Source organism: Plectropomus leopardus, chromosome 13, assembly GCF_026936395.1.
Source record: "Plectropomus leopardus strain MGB_pleo_1.0 chromosome 13, ASM2693639v1, whole genome shotgun sequence".
Classification (NCBI taxonomy): domain Eukaryota; kingdom Metazoa; phylum Chordata; class Actinopteri; order Perciformes; family Serranidae; genus Plectropomus; species Plectropomus leopardus.
Window position 1 is genome coordinate 11,834,635 of NC_142188.1, and position 14,726 is coordinate 11,849,360.

Genomic DNA, 14,726 nt, shown 5'->3' on the forward strand with positions numbered 1-14,726 from the left:
TTAATATCTAAAAGAGGAGATCACTAAATAAAATGAAACAATCTAAATCTGTATCTAAATCATGTATTAATTCAACTATAATCCCGGATACACCCCTATATATGTTGTATAGTAATATTTTTAAAGATTTAAAAATACAAAATCTGTCAAAACAAGTCCTCATTACATAGTCTGACGTGTTCGATCATGGGAACCAATAAGAGGGCGTTTGGGTTTGTTACGTGAGCACGTCGCTTTACGTACGGATGTGTGTGACAGGCCAGCGCGCCAAATTGATACTGCCAACAAAGAGGGGTAAAAGTAAGACGCATTTAACTTGTGATTATTCTGTCACACAGCTCAACTGTAAAACGTCGTTGAGTAGCTTGAGAGTAAATACTTTGCCGGATTAACGTGCTCTGTCAAAGCCGTCAGGATGGGTTTGCTCGAGCGCTGTCAGGAGCTCTTCAAGACCTCAAACCTGTACGAGGTGCTGGGCATCAACAAGGAGGCGACCGAGGCGGAGATCCGGAGGAGCTACTACAAAGTGTCGCTGAAAGTCCATCCAGACCGGGCTCCTGAGGACCCGCTGGCCACGGAGAAATTTCAGGTAAACTGTCCTCGTTAGCAGGCCCGCACACAATAAGCATAAGCTAACATTAGCTCTGCTAGCCAGCTAACGGCTAGCTAACTGAAGAAGCTGCAGAGAGTAACGGTTGTTTCTCGTGCAGCCACTAAAGATAACACTTTCACAGCGACTTTGTCGACAATGTCTCCCCCCTTCAGCAGGACAATGCACCATGCCACACCATAAATACTACTCCCGAGGAACATGACAAAGAGCTTAAGGCATCGATCTGGCTTCCTAATTCCCCAGATCCCAATTTGATTGAGAATTTGTGGGACATGCTGGTTTCCCAGAGGTACCCTGGATCCACGTTGGGGCCCTCTTGGATCAGACTTGGCTCTGCCCTCTTGTGGCATGGACGCAGGACCTCTGGGGATGTCCTGTGGTGTGTGGCTCTGGTGCCATTGCCAGTTTTTGGATGGGTGGAGCGTGTCAGGTGGCATCTATGTGAATGTCAGGGTTCCAAGCAGAACATTGCATTTTAATAAAGCGTGCTCGATGACAGCAACTCCTTAGTCTTGTCAGACTGAGACCAGGAGAAGATGTGGCTTTAGTTAAAGCTGACTTGAGTAACTCATGCCCACAGTATATCTGTAGTTCAGTGCTTCTCCACATACAATTTTATAAGTGTGTAATAATAATAATACATACCATACTTTTAAGAATAGGGCTGCAGATGTGTGTAACATGTGTTTCGTTCCCCCTTCAGGTGTTGGGAAAGCTGTATGCGGTGCTGAACGATAAGGAGCAGAAAGCTGTTTATGATGAGCAGGGGGTGGTGGATGAAGAGTCTGACATCCTGAGTCAAGATCGCTGCTGGGAAGACTACTGGAGACTGCTATTCCCCAAGGTAATGGAGGGCAGCAGGTGTTTTCTTTATTGTAAATAATGTGACTTAATAATGAGTCACACACTGCTTTGTCATAGTGTTAAACATGCGATGATGTCACACTTGCAGTGAGTCACTTGTATGATGTTGTGTCGCTGCACCTGCCTTAGTACAACAAATTAAAGACTATATAATAAATGCACCAGGGGATAATGGATAAACGCAAGCACGATAGCTTTAGACTAGTTTATTTGTTGCAGCATCATAAAGTTGCACATTAACATTATTTTATTGCCTGCACCAAACATGTTTTTCTCTTCATCTCCAAGATTACAGTGAAGGACATCCTTGAATTTGAGAGTAAATATAAGGGCTCTGATGAGGAGCGGCAGGATGTGATCCAGCTGTATGTGCAGCACCAGGGAAACATGGACGCCATCATGGAATCGGCCATGTGCTGCTCCCAGGAAGATGAGCCCAGGCTGTGCAGCATCATCCAGGCTGCCATCGAGAGAGGAGAAGTCGAAGCATTTCCAGCATTTACTCAGGAGAGCAACAAGAAGAAGAGGGCTCGGAGGAAGAGGGTGAGACGTGTGGTTGATAAAGAGCAGAACCCTCACAGCACTTTTTTTTTTTTCTAGATTTTCTTTCACATGACTTTTAGATGGCCTATAGATGCCTCCAAAACCTTAAATTTTTTCTTCTATAAATTGACCTTCCAGGCTGACAGAGAGCGACAAGAAGCAGAAGAAATGCAGAAAGAGATGGGGCTCGGTGATGAGGATGACAGTCTTGTGATGATGCTTAAGGTGACAAATACATAGGCATATGTATAAAATTGTTTAAGTGCTGATTGTTTGGGTTTTTTTCTTTTCTCAATAACCGTCCTTTCATTCTTTCTCCCAGCAAAAACAGAAGTCCAGAGAGCAGAATTTCAACAGTTTCCTGTCTGACCTAGAAGCAAAATACTCCAAAAAAAGTGAGAAGTCCCAAAAAGGAAAAAGAGGAAAAAAGTGAAACGCATACAGGCTCTGGTTATGGCAGATAAAATGTATATAAATGGCGGCACATGTTCTTATTTAGATAGAATAACAGCATTGAAGTTCATTCCCTCTGTGTGTCCGTCAGCAGCTTTTTATGTGACGCTTATCAAAATGTAAATGTATCTTTTATTTCTTGTCGTGTGTTTCAAAGTCTTCATAAAGCACAAATAAATACATATTTATATACATTTGTACAGTTTTTTTTAATCCTTTTTGTATAAAAAAGAATAAAAGAAAATGCATCGAAGAAAAGCTTTGATTTTCAAGCTTTGTCACCTTTGAAGCATGGCTGTAATATAATAACAAATGAAAATAAAACTGCAGAAACCCTGATGTTACATGTGAAAGCATGCCCATTAGGCTGTGCTCAGGTAATACCTCAAATACAGTATTTTGTACAGAGAATAATTAATTCCTTAATTATTTACAAACAAACCAGTAGTTTAAATGACTGCTTCTTTCATTCCTACATTATCTTGAGGTGTAATAGCAAAAGCACGAGCTGCAAAGATGTTAAGCCACTACATTCCCTCGTCTGATTTATATGATTTGAACTGAGCTTTGATGGACAGAAAGGCAAAAAAAAAGGTGGCATCTTTGTTCGTATGTGCAATGAGAGTTCCTGTTCATTTTCTTTTTTACACAGGGTGGTTGAAAATTGTGTCCTTATAAAAGATACAGTACCAAACTCTCTGATGTAGTATCAGAGAAGGGGAAAAAGTGCTTTTTTTATCCTCTCAATCCCTGTCTGCGTGGATGTGTTATTCCCTGCATAGTCATTCACCAGCACAACAACACACCACGGAGGATAATATTACTGTACATTCACATATAAATATATACACATTCACATCATACATATGCAATTCGAAGTCCACACATACAGCGAGTTAGTGTGTTTGGCAGCCACATAAGCTGATTTCTGAAATACAAAAATAGGCCTCTTAACAAAAATGTCACCAAAGCAGCATCATATGGAAAAAAATTCTGCTACTTTGTAAAAAAAAAAAAAAGTTTAGTGGGCACAGATGCTGCACTTTGTTGTGGTGAGTAAAGATGAATGGCTGAAGGGTCCAGAGGCAAACTACAAGCCAGGTCTGCTGGCTCTGGATGAGATGCCTCCTCTGGTGTAAGAGCGAGGTGGGACTGACACGGGCACCAGTGGAGCTGTGGGACACAGGAGGAATAAAAACATCAAATTATTGAACATATTAGACTTAAATCACCTTACCAGCAGGTGATCTCCATTGGAGCTAGCCGCTGCAACCTCTTTCATTCATAGTTTATCTGAGAAACGAGTCTGGAAGAGTTTCATCAGCTGCTTTAATCTACTGACCTGGGACAGGGGCTTGTGGGTCTGGCTCCTCTTCATCTTTGATGGGTGAGTGCCCCAAGGGGTGATGGGAAAATGAGTCCAAGAAAGATGAGCTACTGATGCCAAGACTGATGCCGGTCACACCAATTCCAAGAGAGTCTGGTGGAATGAATGAATAAATGAATGCATAAGTGATTAACTGGGGTACTACAGAATCCTGTCTTGCACAGGCACTGGCTGTGTACAGTACAAATGCAGTAAACAATGAAGTAACATAAAACTGGTAGATGAAAATTAGGCATCTCAGTGTACAGTATCATTGATTCCTAGCCAGAGGATAAGCATTTTAAATCAGGAGCTAAAAGTAACAGATGAACGGCTGAATTAGACAATGAAAAATAATGGATGAACATTTGAAACTGAAAGCTAAAGTGCAACATGAACATGAGGGGTGGTGTGGATGAAGCGGCACGTGTTAAAGCTGTAATTGTAATTTTTGTCATATTTAATGAAATTGTCACTATATCCATACAGTAGTACATGAGACAGATACTCACTCTGTCCCCTTCATAGTGCTTCTAATGACATTTGGAAGGATCCACTGTGCCTGTACTACCGTCAGGATGTAGTCACAGTTTTATATCAAATATGTCAACTATAAGCTTTCAACTGTACATTTAATCCCACAGAGCCATCTGAAGGAATCTGTTGGAAGCCACTGTAATATACTACTTCCCTTTTGTGGTAGCATTTTGTATGATTTTTATACTGAACTAGTCAAGTTGAATTTCTGACCTGTGGCCACGGAGGCTCTGCCTGGCCGCCCCTGTCCAATGTTGTCCAATACTGTGAAGGAACGACGGTACGGAGTGTCTGACTAAAAACAAAAAACAGGGATCAGATATACCATCTCTGACACTCAAACCACTATAAATAGCATAACCATTGGTTATAAAAGACTAAATATTCCATTGCAATCTCATTAGTTGGAATATTAAGGCCCTACTGCTTTAGACCAAAAGCCAATGGGTTAAAAAAGAAAATGTCTCTCTGTAGAAAGTCACAAAATCATTGAAATGCCACTTGCAGGGTGTCTACAGGTATTAGACAATTAAATGTAATGCTTTTTAAGACCTTTTCAAGATAATTTTTAACCAAATTTAAAACTGAATTTTGAGCAAATCATCTTTTATTCTTATTCAGGCACTGCAAGCAAGTATAAAAGTAAGTGGTACAAATGTAGTCCCATGCAGAGGTAGGTTTATGTGGGGAATATGGTTATGAGATTGAGCTAGGTTAATCTACATTTCACAGTATCACGTGAAAAGTATTAGGTTCGGTGGTGGGTTTAAAGATTTGTAACATCATAAGTGTGAACTTTTACACAGAAGAGCTTGACTCCAAATTACATTAAATGGATAAATGTAATAAAATACGATGTTGTTGGCAATTAAGACCTCACTTTTTAATAACTTTTAGGGGGTAATATTTTTAAAATGTAATTTAAGACATTATAAGCACCTGCAGACACCCTTTGGCAGTGTGCTGTATGTGTACTCAGGAGTCTGTGACGATAAAGAGCATCTTACCCTGTATGTGTGGGTGGTGTTTGGGCGAGAGAAGACATCCAGTAGGTGGTGACGATCTCTTGGAATTGAACTGCCGGCTTCATCATTTATAGCACTATGGGCGCGGCTGGACGGGCCCTTCTGACGCTGGTCGGATGGATATAAAGGACAAAGACGTAGTCTGTTAAACAGCTGGTTTACTGCATTTACAGCAAAAAACTGACCACTGCATTTACCAGATGCTACAATACAATTGTCTTCAGGCTGTTTACTTTATGTGACACTTTCAGGTTACAGTACTTTTCTTAAAGCTATCATCTACTTAGACCCCTTCATTTTAATAAGCCTTTCTGTTCAGATGCTGTAACAAGTTTTTCATTGTCAATGTAGTAGTGTCTCAGTGGTGTTGCACTCTACCTGTGCAGGTTTGGACTGCTGCCCTGAGTGAGATGACTCTGGGTCTCCGGTGCTGATTGGTGGAAGGAGCGTGTTTCTGCTCAAAGGCAACAGCGGAGACGTCAGGCGGTCGCTGGCTGTGGGTCTGTGAAAGAAGACACACACCTCAATAAAGACAATGAATAAAAATATATTGTTCTATGCTGCATCTATGATGCTAACATATAACTGTTTTTTTTAAAATCCAGTGGGAGTTGTGAAAATTCACAGCTTTAGGTGTAAAGATAATTTAAAGAATTTTAAATTGTTGTGATTGCATAGATACTTTTAAATAAAGAACAGATGTGATTTGGAGATAATGTTTAATCTGTAGTGCTGCCATAAAAAGGTTATCTCTCCCCCAAAAGAATTTAATTATTAAGATGTTACGGTGAAAGCGCTGTGATATTAAAGTAATTGTGTGACATTTTGGAAAATGTGCCAATTCACTTTATTGCTGAAAGTTCGATCAGTAGTCAAGTCAAAGTGTTTATTGTCAAATGAACAGTTAAAAACAGGTTCCCCCAAACCATTACATTCTCCCTTTGCCTTCTACTCTATAATACAAAATTATAAGGAAACAATTAGACATCACACAAGATAAAGAAAAAAAAAGAGAATAATTTCAGATAGATTGATACCACTCTCATATCAGTCTGTTACAATTGTTACAACAAGTTCTACTTCCTTGGTCAGGCGCAGTCACTTGCTAGAATTAGGGCTTCACAGTGATGACAGTACACCTCAAATTACTCCTTTAAAAAGAATAATAACATGAACGTGTCACTGAGTTTAGTTAGAAATTAAGATTCAGTAGTTGCTGGATTTTGCACAAGAACTGACTTTCCACATGACAGGAAAGCTATGTGACACACTTTACACTATTACCGTCACCCGCAGTTCATGACAAGTTCATCTGTGAAGTTGGTTTCACACATGAAACTTCTATCTCCGCCCCCACCCTATTATTCTGCTGCACAGAGCCATAAGGCACAAGTTGAAAGGGAGCCTGTTTTCAAAGTAATCTCACTCTGCCTCTGCACAACTTCAGAGACCGTAGGGGAGAATGAGAGTAAAAAGCAAGATAGGAAGTTGGGTGGGACTGGCGGGTTTCCAATGATGCTAAAACTCACAAACGTGTCCCGCGGATGACCTCATCCATGGATCCTGCTGCACTAGATTGACTCAAGCCAGGAACCAGTGGCAGGAGGGTTCTGGGAGGAGGGTTTCTGCGTCTGGCGGACTGCGCCGGGCGGGACAGTGAGGAAGAGCTCTGTTCCAGGGTTCGGCGAGGGCGAGGTTTGCTGGAGGGGACCACGCTGGAGCCTGGTCTGTGAGTTGCTCGCTCTTCTGGCTCCCTGTGTGGCAAAGAGAGACAGAGCACAATGGTGTATTTCCACCTGCTGCCAACTGACTGTGTGTTCTGCCAAACAAGGTGTTAAGACCAGGGACAAAAACATGGCACGAGGGAGGCTGTCCCTCAATGTGTTTACCTGTAGATGGAAAACTACAAGGCACCTGGGCCCCCTTTCATTCCCATTGGAAGATTAAAATCACATATTACAATTTTTTCCCCTGTTTTTGCACCAATGCTCATTGATTAGAAGAGTAAAACGTGTCCATACTGGTTTCTATCCAGCACACCCAGGTTCCTCTGCTGCAGAGGGATGCTGTGGATCACGATGAGGTCATTCAGGTTGTGCTGGGTCACTGCTGCTCCTACTGGGACCCTTCCAGCCTGGGGAATGGTGTGAGATGACAGCGGAGATAGTAATGAGATAGACGGAGAGTGGGGGAGGGTAAAGGAGAAGGATAAAAGGAAAACAGTGCCAAAAAACAGAGAGAAAAAGAGAAGAAGGGACATAACATGGGAGGATACGTAGATCAGATACAAATAGTGTATTGTCTGAAGGCCAGTGGCCAAGTGGTTAGTTAATCCCATATGTACAAAACAGCATATTGTCAAAGAAACGAGGGATATCCCGATCAGATCGGATCAGAAGGATCGGTATCAGGCCCATCAATGCATTTTTTAATCAATCAGGATTGGTTATTTTGAGCAAGTGCCTCACCTGATCCTTAGTTTACGTCTGCCATCACACAGGTGTCCTAAATGGAGAGCAGGATTTGCGGCAGATATTCACGCTTTATTGTAATGCTGCTGCTCCAGTAAGTAGAAACTGTTATATTTATGTTCAGCTTAAGCGGCTAAACCACTTTGAGTGGAACTGAAATTTCTGTTCATTTTTAGTGAACTAGTTTTACTATAATGCTGTAATAAGCTGAACTGTGACTGCTTTTTATTTGTTGTGACTGGTAATGATAAAGTTAAGCTATCACACTACTTTGAAGTATAATTGTGATTATATTAAGCGTTTATAGTGTTCTGTACATTTATCACTATTCTGCACGGAGAGGATTTGAGAATTTCTCAAGACATATCAAATATTTTAAGCTTGTTTACATTTTTACTTTGTAAAAAATAAAATAAAAAACCTTTAGAAGTTGTTTGAACACAGACATTTTTCTCTTGAGTTATTAAACTGTCAAGCATATACACTGGATTGATTTTAATAACTTTAAAGAACTTGAAGTGTGCATTGTGCAGCTGATTTTCCAGGTAAATACAAGTATTGGATTGGGTATTGGCAGATACTCAGTATCAAATGACTCAGATCGGGATAAGGAGCAAAAAAAAAAACTTGATCGGGACATCCCTAAAAGAAACTGTTATTCATCATGCAGTGATGTCAGGAGGACCCCATTTCTGCTATGCCACCGACCAAAAATAACATTCACAACACTTAAAATGCAGCAAAGGCGATAACAAGCAAAACAAAAAGCATTCCAACATTCTTGTTTTGAAAGAAAAGTTAATCAAAAAGATAAACGGTGGTGACGCATTCATGTTAATCAACAGGCACAAACACATTTATTCTAGAGATAAAGATATTGAGCCGCCATGGACGGTGTGCACATGACACGCCACCATTTTGGCTCTAAATGAGGGAGTTACATACACTGGAAGGCCTTTTCTGCTTTTTGGATTTCCGTCTGGACTTGTGCTTTGAGCCCTTTGACTTAGTGTTCTTTAAGGGGGGAAAAGGCATGACCAAAGGAAGACAGTGGATATAGAATAAAGTAAGGGAAGAGGGTAAAGAACAGTGAGGGAAATAAAGAAAAAGAATGACATAAAGATGGAAAAATAGACAAGAGACAAAAGGTAGCATTGGCAAGGTGAAGGGCAGAGGAAAAGAAAGAAAACAGTGATAAAAGTTAATGAACTGGAAGCACTGAAAGACTGAAAGAACAAAAGGCTAGAGTGAGAAAAGGTGACAACCAAGTGTGAAACAGAGACTCATGACTCTAAAGCCAGTTTGGGGTACTGAGCAAATGTTATATAGTCTCCTCAGTGCCAAAATGATTCAACTTAAGTAAGACACATATTATACCACAACCATTTTTCTCCTCTTGCTATATATTGAAGTCATGAAGTCAAGAAAACTCAAGGTCAAATGTAAACTTCTCCTTAAGTGTTCTGTTGTCTTTGTTGATTTATTTTAAAAATGTGGGAAAAATGAGCAACTTGGCAAGAAATGTCCCACAAACTGCAAAAAATTGATAAAAGGTGACAAGAAGAATGACCTGAGAACAAAGAGAAAGAGAAAGAAAATTAACAGAAAAAATATATACAGTATATAATTATTAATTATGTACGTAAAATTATGTTATAGGAAAAAAAAATCAAGGTCTCAGGTCATCTCCTTACTTTATTTGTTTACTTTTTTACTTTTATACTTTTTTGCTAATTTTCAGGTGATTTTCTTGAAACTTTGACTATTTTCTTGCCAATACTTTGGGTCATTTCTTGTAATGTTACTCATTGCTTTATGTTCTTGAAAGGAATCAGGCCAATTTGCACAGGTTTCAAAGGGGTTAAAAGCCAAAACTTTTTAGAAAGGAGAAATTTTAGATCTCGTAATTTTGAATTGGCCTCCTGAACTACTGAAGATGATCAAAGTGGAATGAGTCTACTCCCCCAGGTTCACCACAGCCCCCCTCAGACCACTGACCTGGTACTGCAGCCCGGCTGTGAGCGGGGGCACCCTGCTCTGGCCGAGTTTGGGCAGCATTGTGGGCAGCATGGAGAGCAGCATGAAGGGGTTCTGGGAGTCTTGCTGCACGGGGCTCAAGTTCCCAGAAATCTTTTCATCATCTGCCAATCACACATGCGATCACTTCCAAATACTGTGCGCAAGAACCAAAAATAATTAATGTCAGTTAGGTCTAGTGCATCCCAAAATAGTTCAATTCAGCCCTACTTGAGGTGCAGCATTCCCAATGACGTTGCACCAGCTCTTTCATCCAGCCAACCAGCTGGCGCCACACATCATCAAACAGCAGGTCGAGGACAGCTTGACGGCGACACCGGTATGGAGAGACGGGGGGCAGACAGTGGTGTCTGCGACCCGACTCCAAACAATCCTGCTCCCACTCGTCCTCCCTGCAGAAGCCAGATATAGTAAATCATTTTAAAAGCTGAGATTTAGATTTAAATTCTATAATAAGAACATTACTGTGTAGCAACTCACAAATCCCTGCTATCGAACGCTAGGTATTCCTCCATCAGACCCTCCACCTCAATCACTCTCGGCTTGTCATGACTGCTGGAGCCACTGGAGGTGCCAGGAGCCTCATCCAACTCTGCTGAGGAGGACTTGATCAGCGCTGCTTTCCTGCCCTGCACGTTCAACCTTTTCCCCAATACAAGGACACACATACTTAAACACCTTAATATATAAATAATAATAATAATAACTTCATTATAAAGCACCTTTAAAAACAGAGTTTTGACAGACAAAGCAAAGCAGAAATGGGATAAACAGGCGGCAATGCAACAACAGAAAACCAAAGAGTCCTATTGAACACAAGCGAAAAGAAACTAGGGTAGAGTTAGGATACAATTAAAACAAGAGAACCAGTTTTTTAAGATAAGGACACATAATGTTAATACAAAATAATACAAAGAAATAGACAAAAAAGAGAAATAATTAAAGCAATCAAACCACAAATAATAGTAAATAAAATAGATAAAAAATAGGTTAAAAACATAAAAGAAATAAAAAGACGACATCACATAAAAACAAGTCTATAAAAACGGGTTTTAAGAAGTTATTTAAAAGAAGTCACTGATTCTGCAAACCTCATGTCAACTTAGTTTTAAAACAGGCAGTCCTAGCAGCTTCTCATCACAGCTAACCAACATGACCCAAAAATCTGATTGGGAAGCCTGAGCATCTAGGTCACAAAACCACAGAGTCAGCCAGGACTCCTCTATAATTCATGCAGTAACACCAGTCATCTGGACAGCCGGCCAACAGCTTCTCCAGACAGAGCTGGGCATGATATTTCTGACAAATTTCTTCAAATAAAACAAAAAAAAAAAACAGTGGTTCCTTACATCAAGAAAATGTAGGTGAACTAATGTGTCCTTCTGATATCAGACAGTCAAACAGTGAGTCAGTACAGTAAAGACTTACTCTGTGCCTCTTTTATCTTTCTCCTGGGATTTCACACTGCTCTCTTTGCCTGCTGATGGGCTGCTGGCAGAGCTGCTTTTCCCTGAAGTAGCATACCACTGGAAGCCCTCATCACTGGGAGACATCAGCTGAGTCCCCAGGATCCTGAGACACACACACACAAAGAATATATTAGTAAAATATTTGGTTTTTTCATACAAGAATTGATTTTTTTTCAAGATAGTCTCAACAATCAGCATTAATCTTTGATCCCACAGCTACTCTGAAGTACAGAGATCAGGAGGTTGGGAGGGTAACATACCGAAGATGTGGGAAACGTGTGGCCCACTGTTGACATTCATCTTGCAGCCCCTGGAGTATCCCTCCCCCGCTGCCTCTCCCCTCGTACAGCTCTTTGTCGATCTCCTCAAACATTTGCTGCACCTGCCGTGACGCTGCCTTGTCGAACTCCTAAGGGACAGAAAAACAAAAAGAGACTGAGACACAGGGAGGAAAGCTAGTCAATCCTCTGTTCTCATATAGCGGCTCTATGAGTGAAAGCTGCTGCTTTTCAGTCTCTTCATCAGTTATTGGCAACACATCCCCATTCTATTTTATTTTTTTTAAATCTCACAGCAAGCTTCAACCTGCATAGTAATTAGCCCCTATGGCTCTTTGGGATGTGTGTATGTATTTGTGGTCAAGCACGATTGTGCATATGCTATGACAAGAGAGAGACAGAGAGTTAGGAATGAGGTAGTTTGCGTACCTGAAGGTTTTTTTTTCTTTTTCAGAAGCAGCTTGAGGACAACAAACTAAATAAATCATTAAGTCCTGGAAAAGTTTTGAAGGACCAGCTGAGGCTAGAAAGCCCTGCATAATAACAAACCAATACCCAGTGGAATCACGCCTTGCATATACAAAGAAGTGGCAGACAAAGGAGGCATCTACCTTTCTATACAGTGACTGTCTTTATAGTTTTCCACCCATTTGCCAAAAGGTAAAAAATGTTATTAAGTAAATTAAAATCAGTAATTACAACACACATGTAAGTACACCTGTGGAGTCTTTTCCATCTTTGCTACAGAATAACAGAGAAGATGGAAAAATGCAAACAATGTGAATGTGTGTGTGTGCATGCTTTATTATGTGTCTTGTGTGACAGACATAACCAGGCATCATCAGATCTCAGGAGTAGACTTACATCGTAGCCCCAGGAGAAAACAGAGCTCCTCTCTGTGGAGATGCCAGTGCCTGTGGAGCTGTGGATACCTGACCAGGACTGGTTGGAGTCTACTGAGATGACGGTGGGACAGTCAGAGTGGCCTGAGGCAGCAGACGCCTCTGAGCTACATAGAAAAGAGAAAGAAGATTTCAGGTGCATGCACAGTTTGAGAAATAATCCTTCCCTGTTTTTCACATAGGGAATATAGTTCACTATCTATATATTCAACACTCCCTGTTTCACATACACACATGAATTTCACAAGTATATTCAAACATCTTAACTTTTTATGTCACAATATAAACATGGTCTCTCTTGTGTGGCTGCATAAAATCTTATCTGTGGTGGTTGCTGACATAATCAACGGCAAGGTTTCAAAGTGGAAAATAAAGGGCGAATGTCAAAGTAATTAAATATTCCAACAGCCTGCCTCATTATTTATTCTTTTAACTGCACTTCTGAAGGAGGCAATGTGATATCAATTAATCTGCTGCTTCTGGGTGTCTGGTTTCACATAGTGAGAGCCCTGAGAATCAGCTGTCCACTCAAGACGGTGTAACCTTACAAAACACGGAGAGCACGAGTATGTTTGTGTACTAACTAGTTGGAAGTAAATTCATCTTGACCTTACTGTGGCGTTGCCTAGGTTTATCACAGGCTGCCTGTTTGTAGAACAAGCAGGACTCAGTTACCTGTTGTGAGCAGAGACAGCTTCTTGGAGGTCATGGAGGTAACGCTGAGGAGTTTGGTTGTCGTCTGCTTCCTCTGGGAGTGGGTGGTGGTCAAGGCTGCTGCGAGACAACCCACGACTACACAAAAGACAGATTGAGAACATTTAGCTTGTCAAAAAGTGTGTAATGAAAAAAGTTAATTTATAATCATATTTTGAAGAGGACAACAATTATGTTTAATGTCACTGATGAGCTGAAGGACCATACTGAGATTGCTTTGCATGCCTTAGCCCTTTCTAATAAAAAATATACTTTTACAATTTCTACAATTTTTCTTTTTTAATTGATAAACCAAACATATACAGAACGTCAGGTAAAAGTTACAGCACAGGTGAGAATAAATAGATAAGTAAATACAAATTAAAATATCTGAAAGATGCAAGTGTAATTGTTGAATTCAAATGGTAAAAATGGTAAATAAATAAAAAAAGAAACCAAACACAGCAAAGAGAGATAAACATGGGTGCAAACATACCAATATAAAGGAACATTTAATCAGACGACGACCTCACTTTTCCAAAGCATGACATCATTAAAACAAGGACACTTTGTTAAAATGTGTCACGTGTTTTCCTGCTTAAATCAGGCGACAGATGTGACAGATGGACTATCACTAACTGGATCAATAAAAATATTATTTTACACTGTCACTCGATAGTCAATTACTCATCTCTCCCCCGGTGTATAATGCAAGCATTCAGCCTCTGACCGCTGGGAAAACCTTGTTTACAGTGCTCAGCTGGTACTGTACCAAATTCAGCGCTGGCCCTTGATTTTTTTGTACTCACATCTCAAGTTTGTGCGATACAGGTCTTCTGTTGTATCGTGAAATCATCCTCCCTTGTCTCCCTTGTCTTTTACAGGCTGAAGCCCTCGTCTCTCATCCTCGCCTCCACGTCCTGGACTCGCTGTGAACAGTTCAGAGGGAGGTCTGACATTTCCTCTTGTCCTCAGATAAACACCCTCGGTGCAGGGAAGCTGGACGTGGCTTTGGCTACAAATGCTAACGCTCTTTCTAACTGTTGCAGCTAATGCTAGGAAGAGGCTAAATATAACCTAGCTAACGTTACATGGACGCACAGATTGAACAAGGCACGAAAATCATTGTAAAATCCTTCAAAAGACATTTCTTGTTGGTCTACCATTGGTACGCTAAATTAGCACATTGCATGGTCCAGAAAATGTCAACTATTTAGTTTACATTTTAAAATATAACGTAGGCTATCGCCTCCTCGGAGGATTTTCTTGCTAATGTTAGCACCACCAACAACAATAATACGGCTGTCATGGATACGCAGCTCCGTAATCCCGTGGTCTCATGGGAAATTGATTTTCGAGTACCACTAAATAGCCGTTAGCTCATTGGTGATTTCACTACAACTCCCAGAATGCAATACGACAACGTGATTGTGTTCCTTATATGTAGCCGTTTGTCGTTTGTGGAGGAACTCAAA

At 40.7% G+C, this 14,726-nt stretch overlaps 2 protein-coding genes across 3 annotated transcripts; one reads left to right on the forward strand and one right to left on the reverse strand.

Moving 5' to 3' along the window:
* Window positions 1-201: 201 nt before the first annotated feature.
* Window positions 202-2,667, forward strand: dnajc9 (DnaJ (Hsp40) homolog, subfamily C, member 9). Its single transcript, XM_042502576.2, has 6 exons — window positions 202-300; window positions 408-589; window positions 1,317-1,457; window positions 1,766-2,020; window positions 2,159-2,245; window positions 2,343-2,667. Exons 1-6 carry the CDS (start codon window positions 246-248, stop codon window positions 2,451-2,453), a joined length of 831 nt encoding a protein of 276 aa, XP_042358510.2. The 5' UTR covers window positions 202-245; the 3' UTR covers window positions 2,454-2,667.
* On the reverse strand, window positions 1,669-14,554 carry fam149b1 (family with sequence similarity 149 member B1). Of its 2 annotated transcripts, XM_042502573.2 has the most exons (16): window positions 14,061-14,554; window positions 13,234-13,350; window positions 12,521-12,665; window positions 11,639-11,787; window positions 11,338-11,481; window positions 10,390-10,551; window positions 10,120-10,301; window positions 9,871-10,013; window positions 8,818-8,886; window positions 7,423-7,535; window positions 6,931-7,155; window positions 5,780-5,903; window positions 5,384-5,509; window positions 4,590-4,671; window positions 3,816-3,953; window positions 1,669-3,646 (listed from the first exon to the last, which is right to left on the reverse strand). In XM_042502573.2, exons 1-16 carry the CDS (start codon window positions 14,105-14,107, stop codon window positions 3,564-3,566), a joined length of 2,049 nt encoding a protein of 682 aa, XP_042358507.1. In that variant the 5' UTR covers window positions 14,108-14,554; the 3' UTR covers window positions 1,669-3,563. The 2 variants fall into 2 exon arrangements, with proteins under 2 accessions (XP_042358507.1, XP_042358508.1); XM_042502574.2 differs by lacking the exon at window positions 8,818-8,886.
* Between the last annotated feature and the right edge of the window lie 172 nt (window positions 14,555-14,726).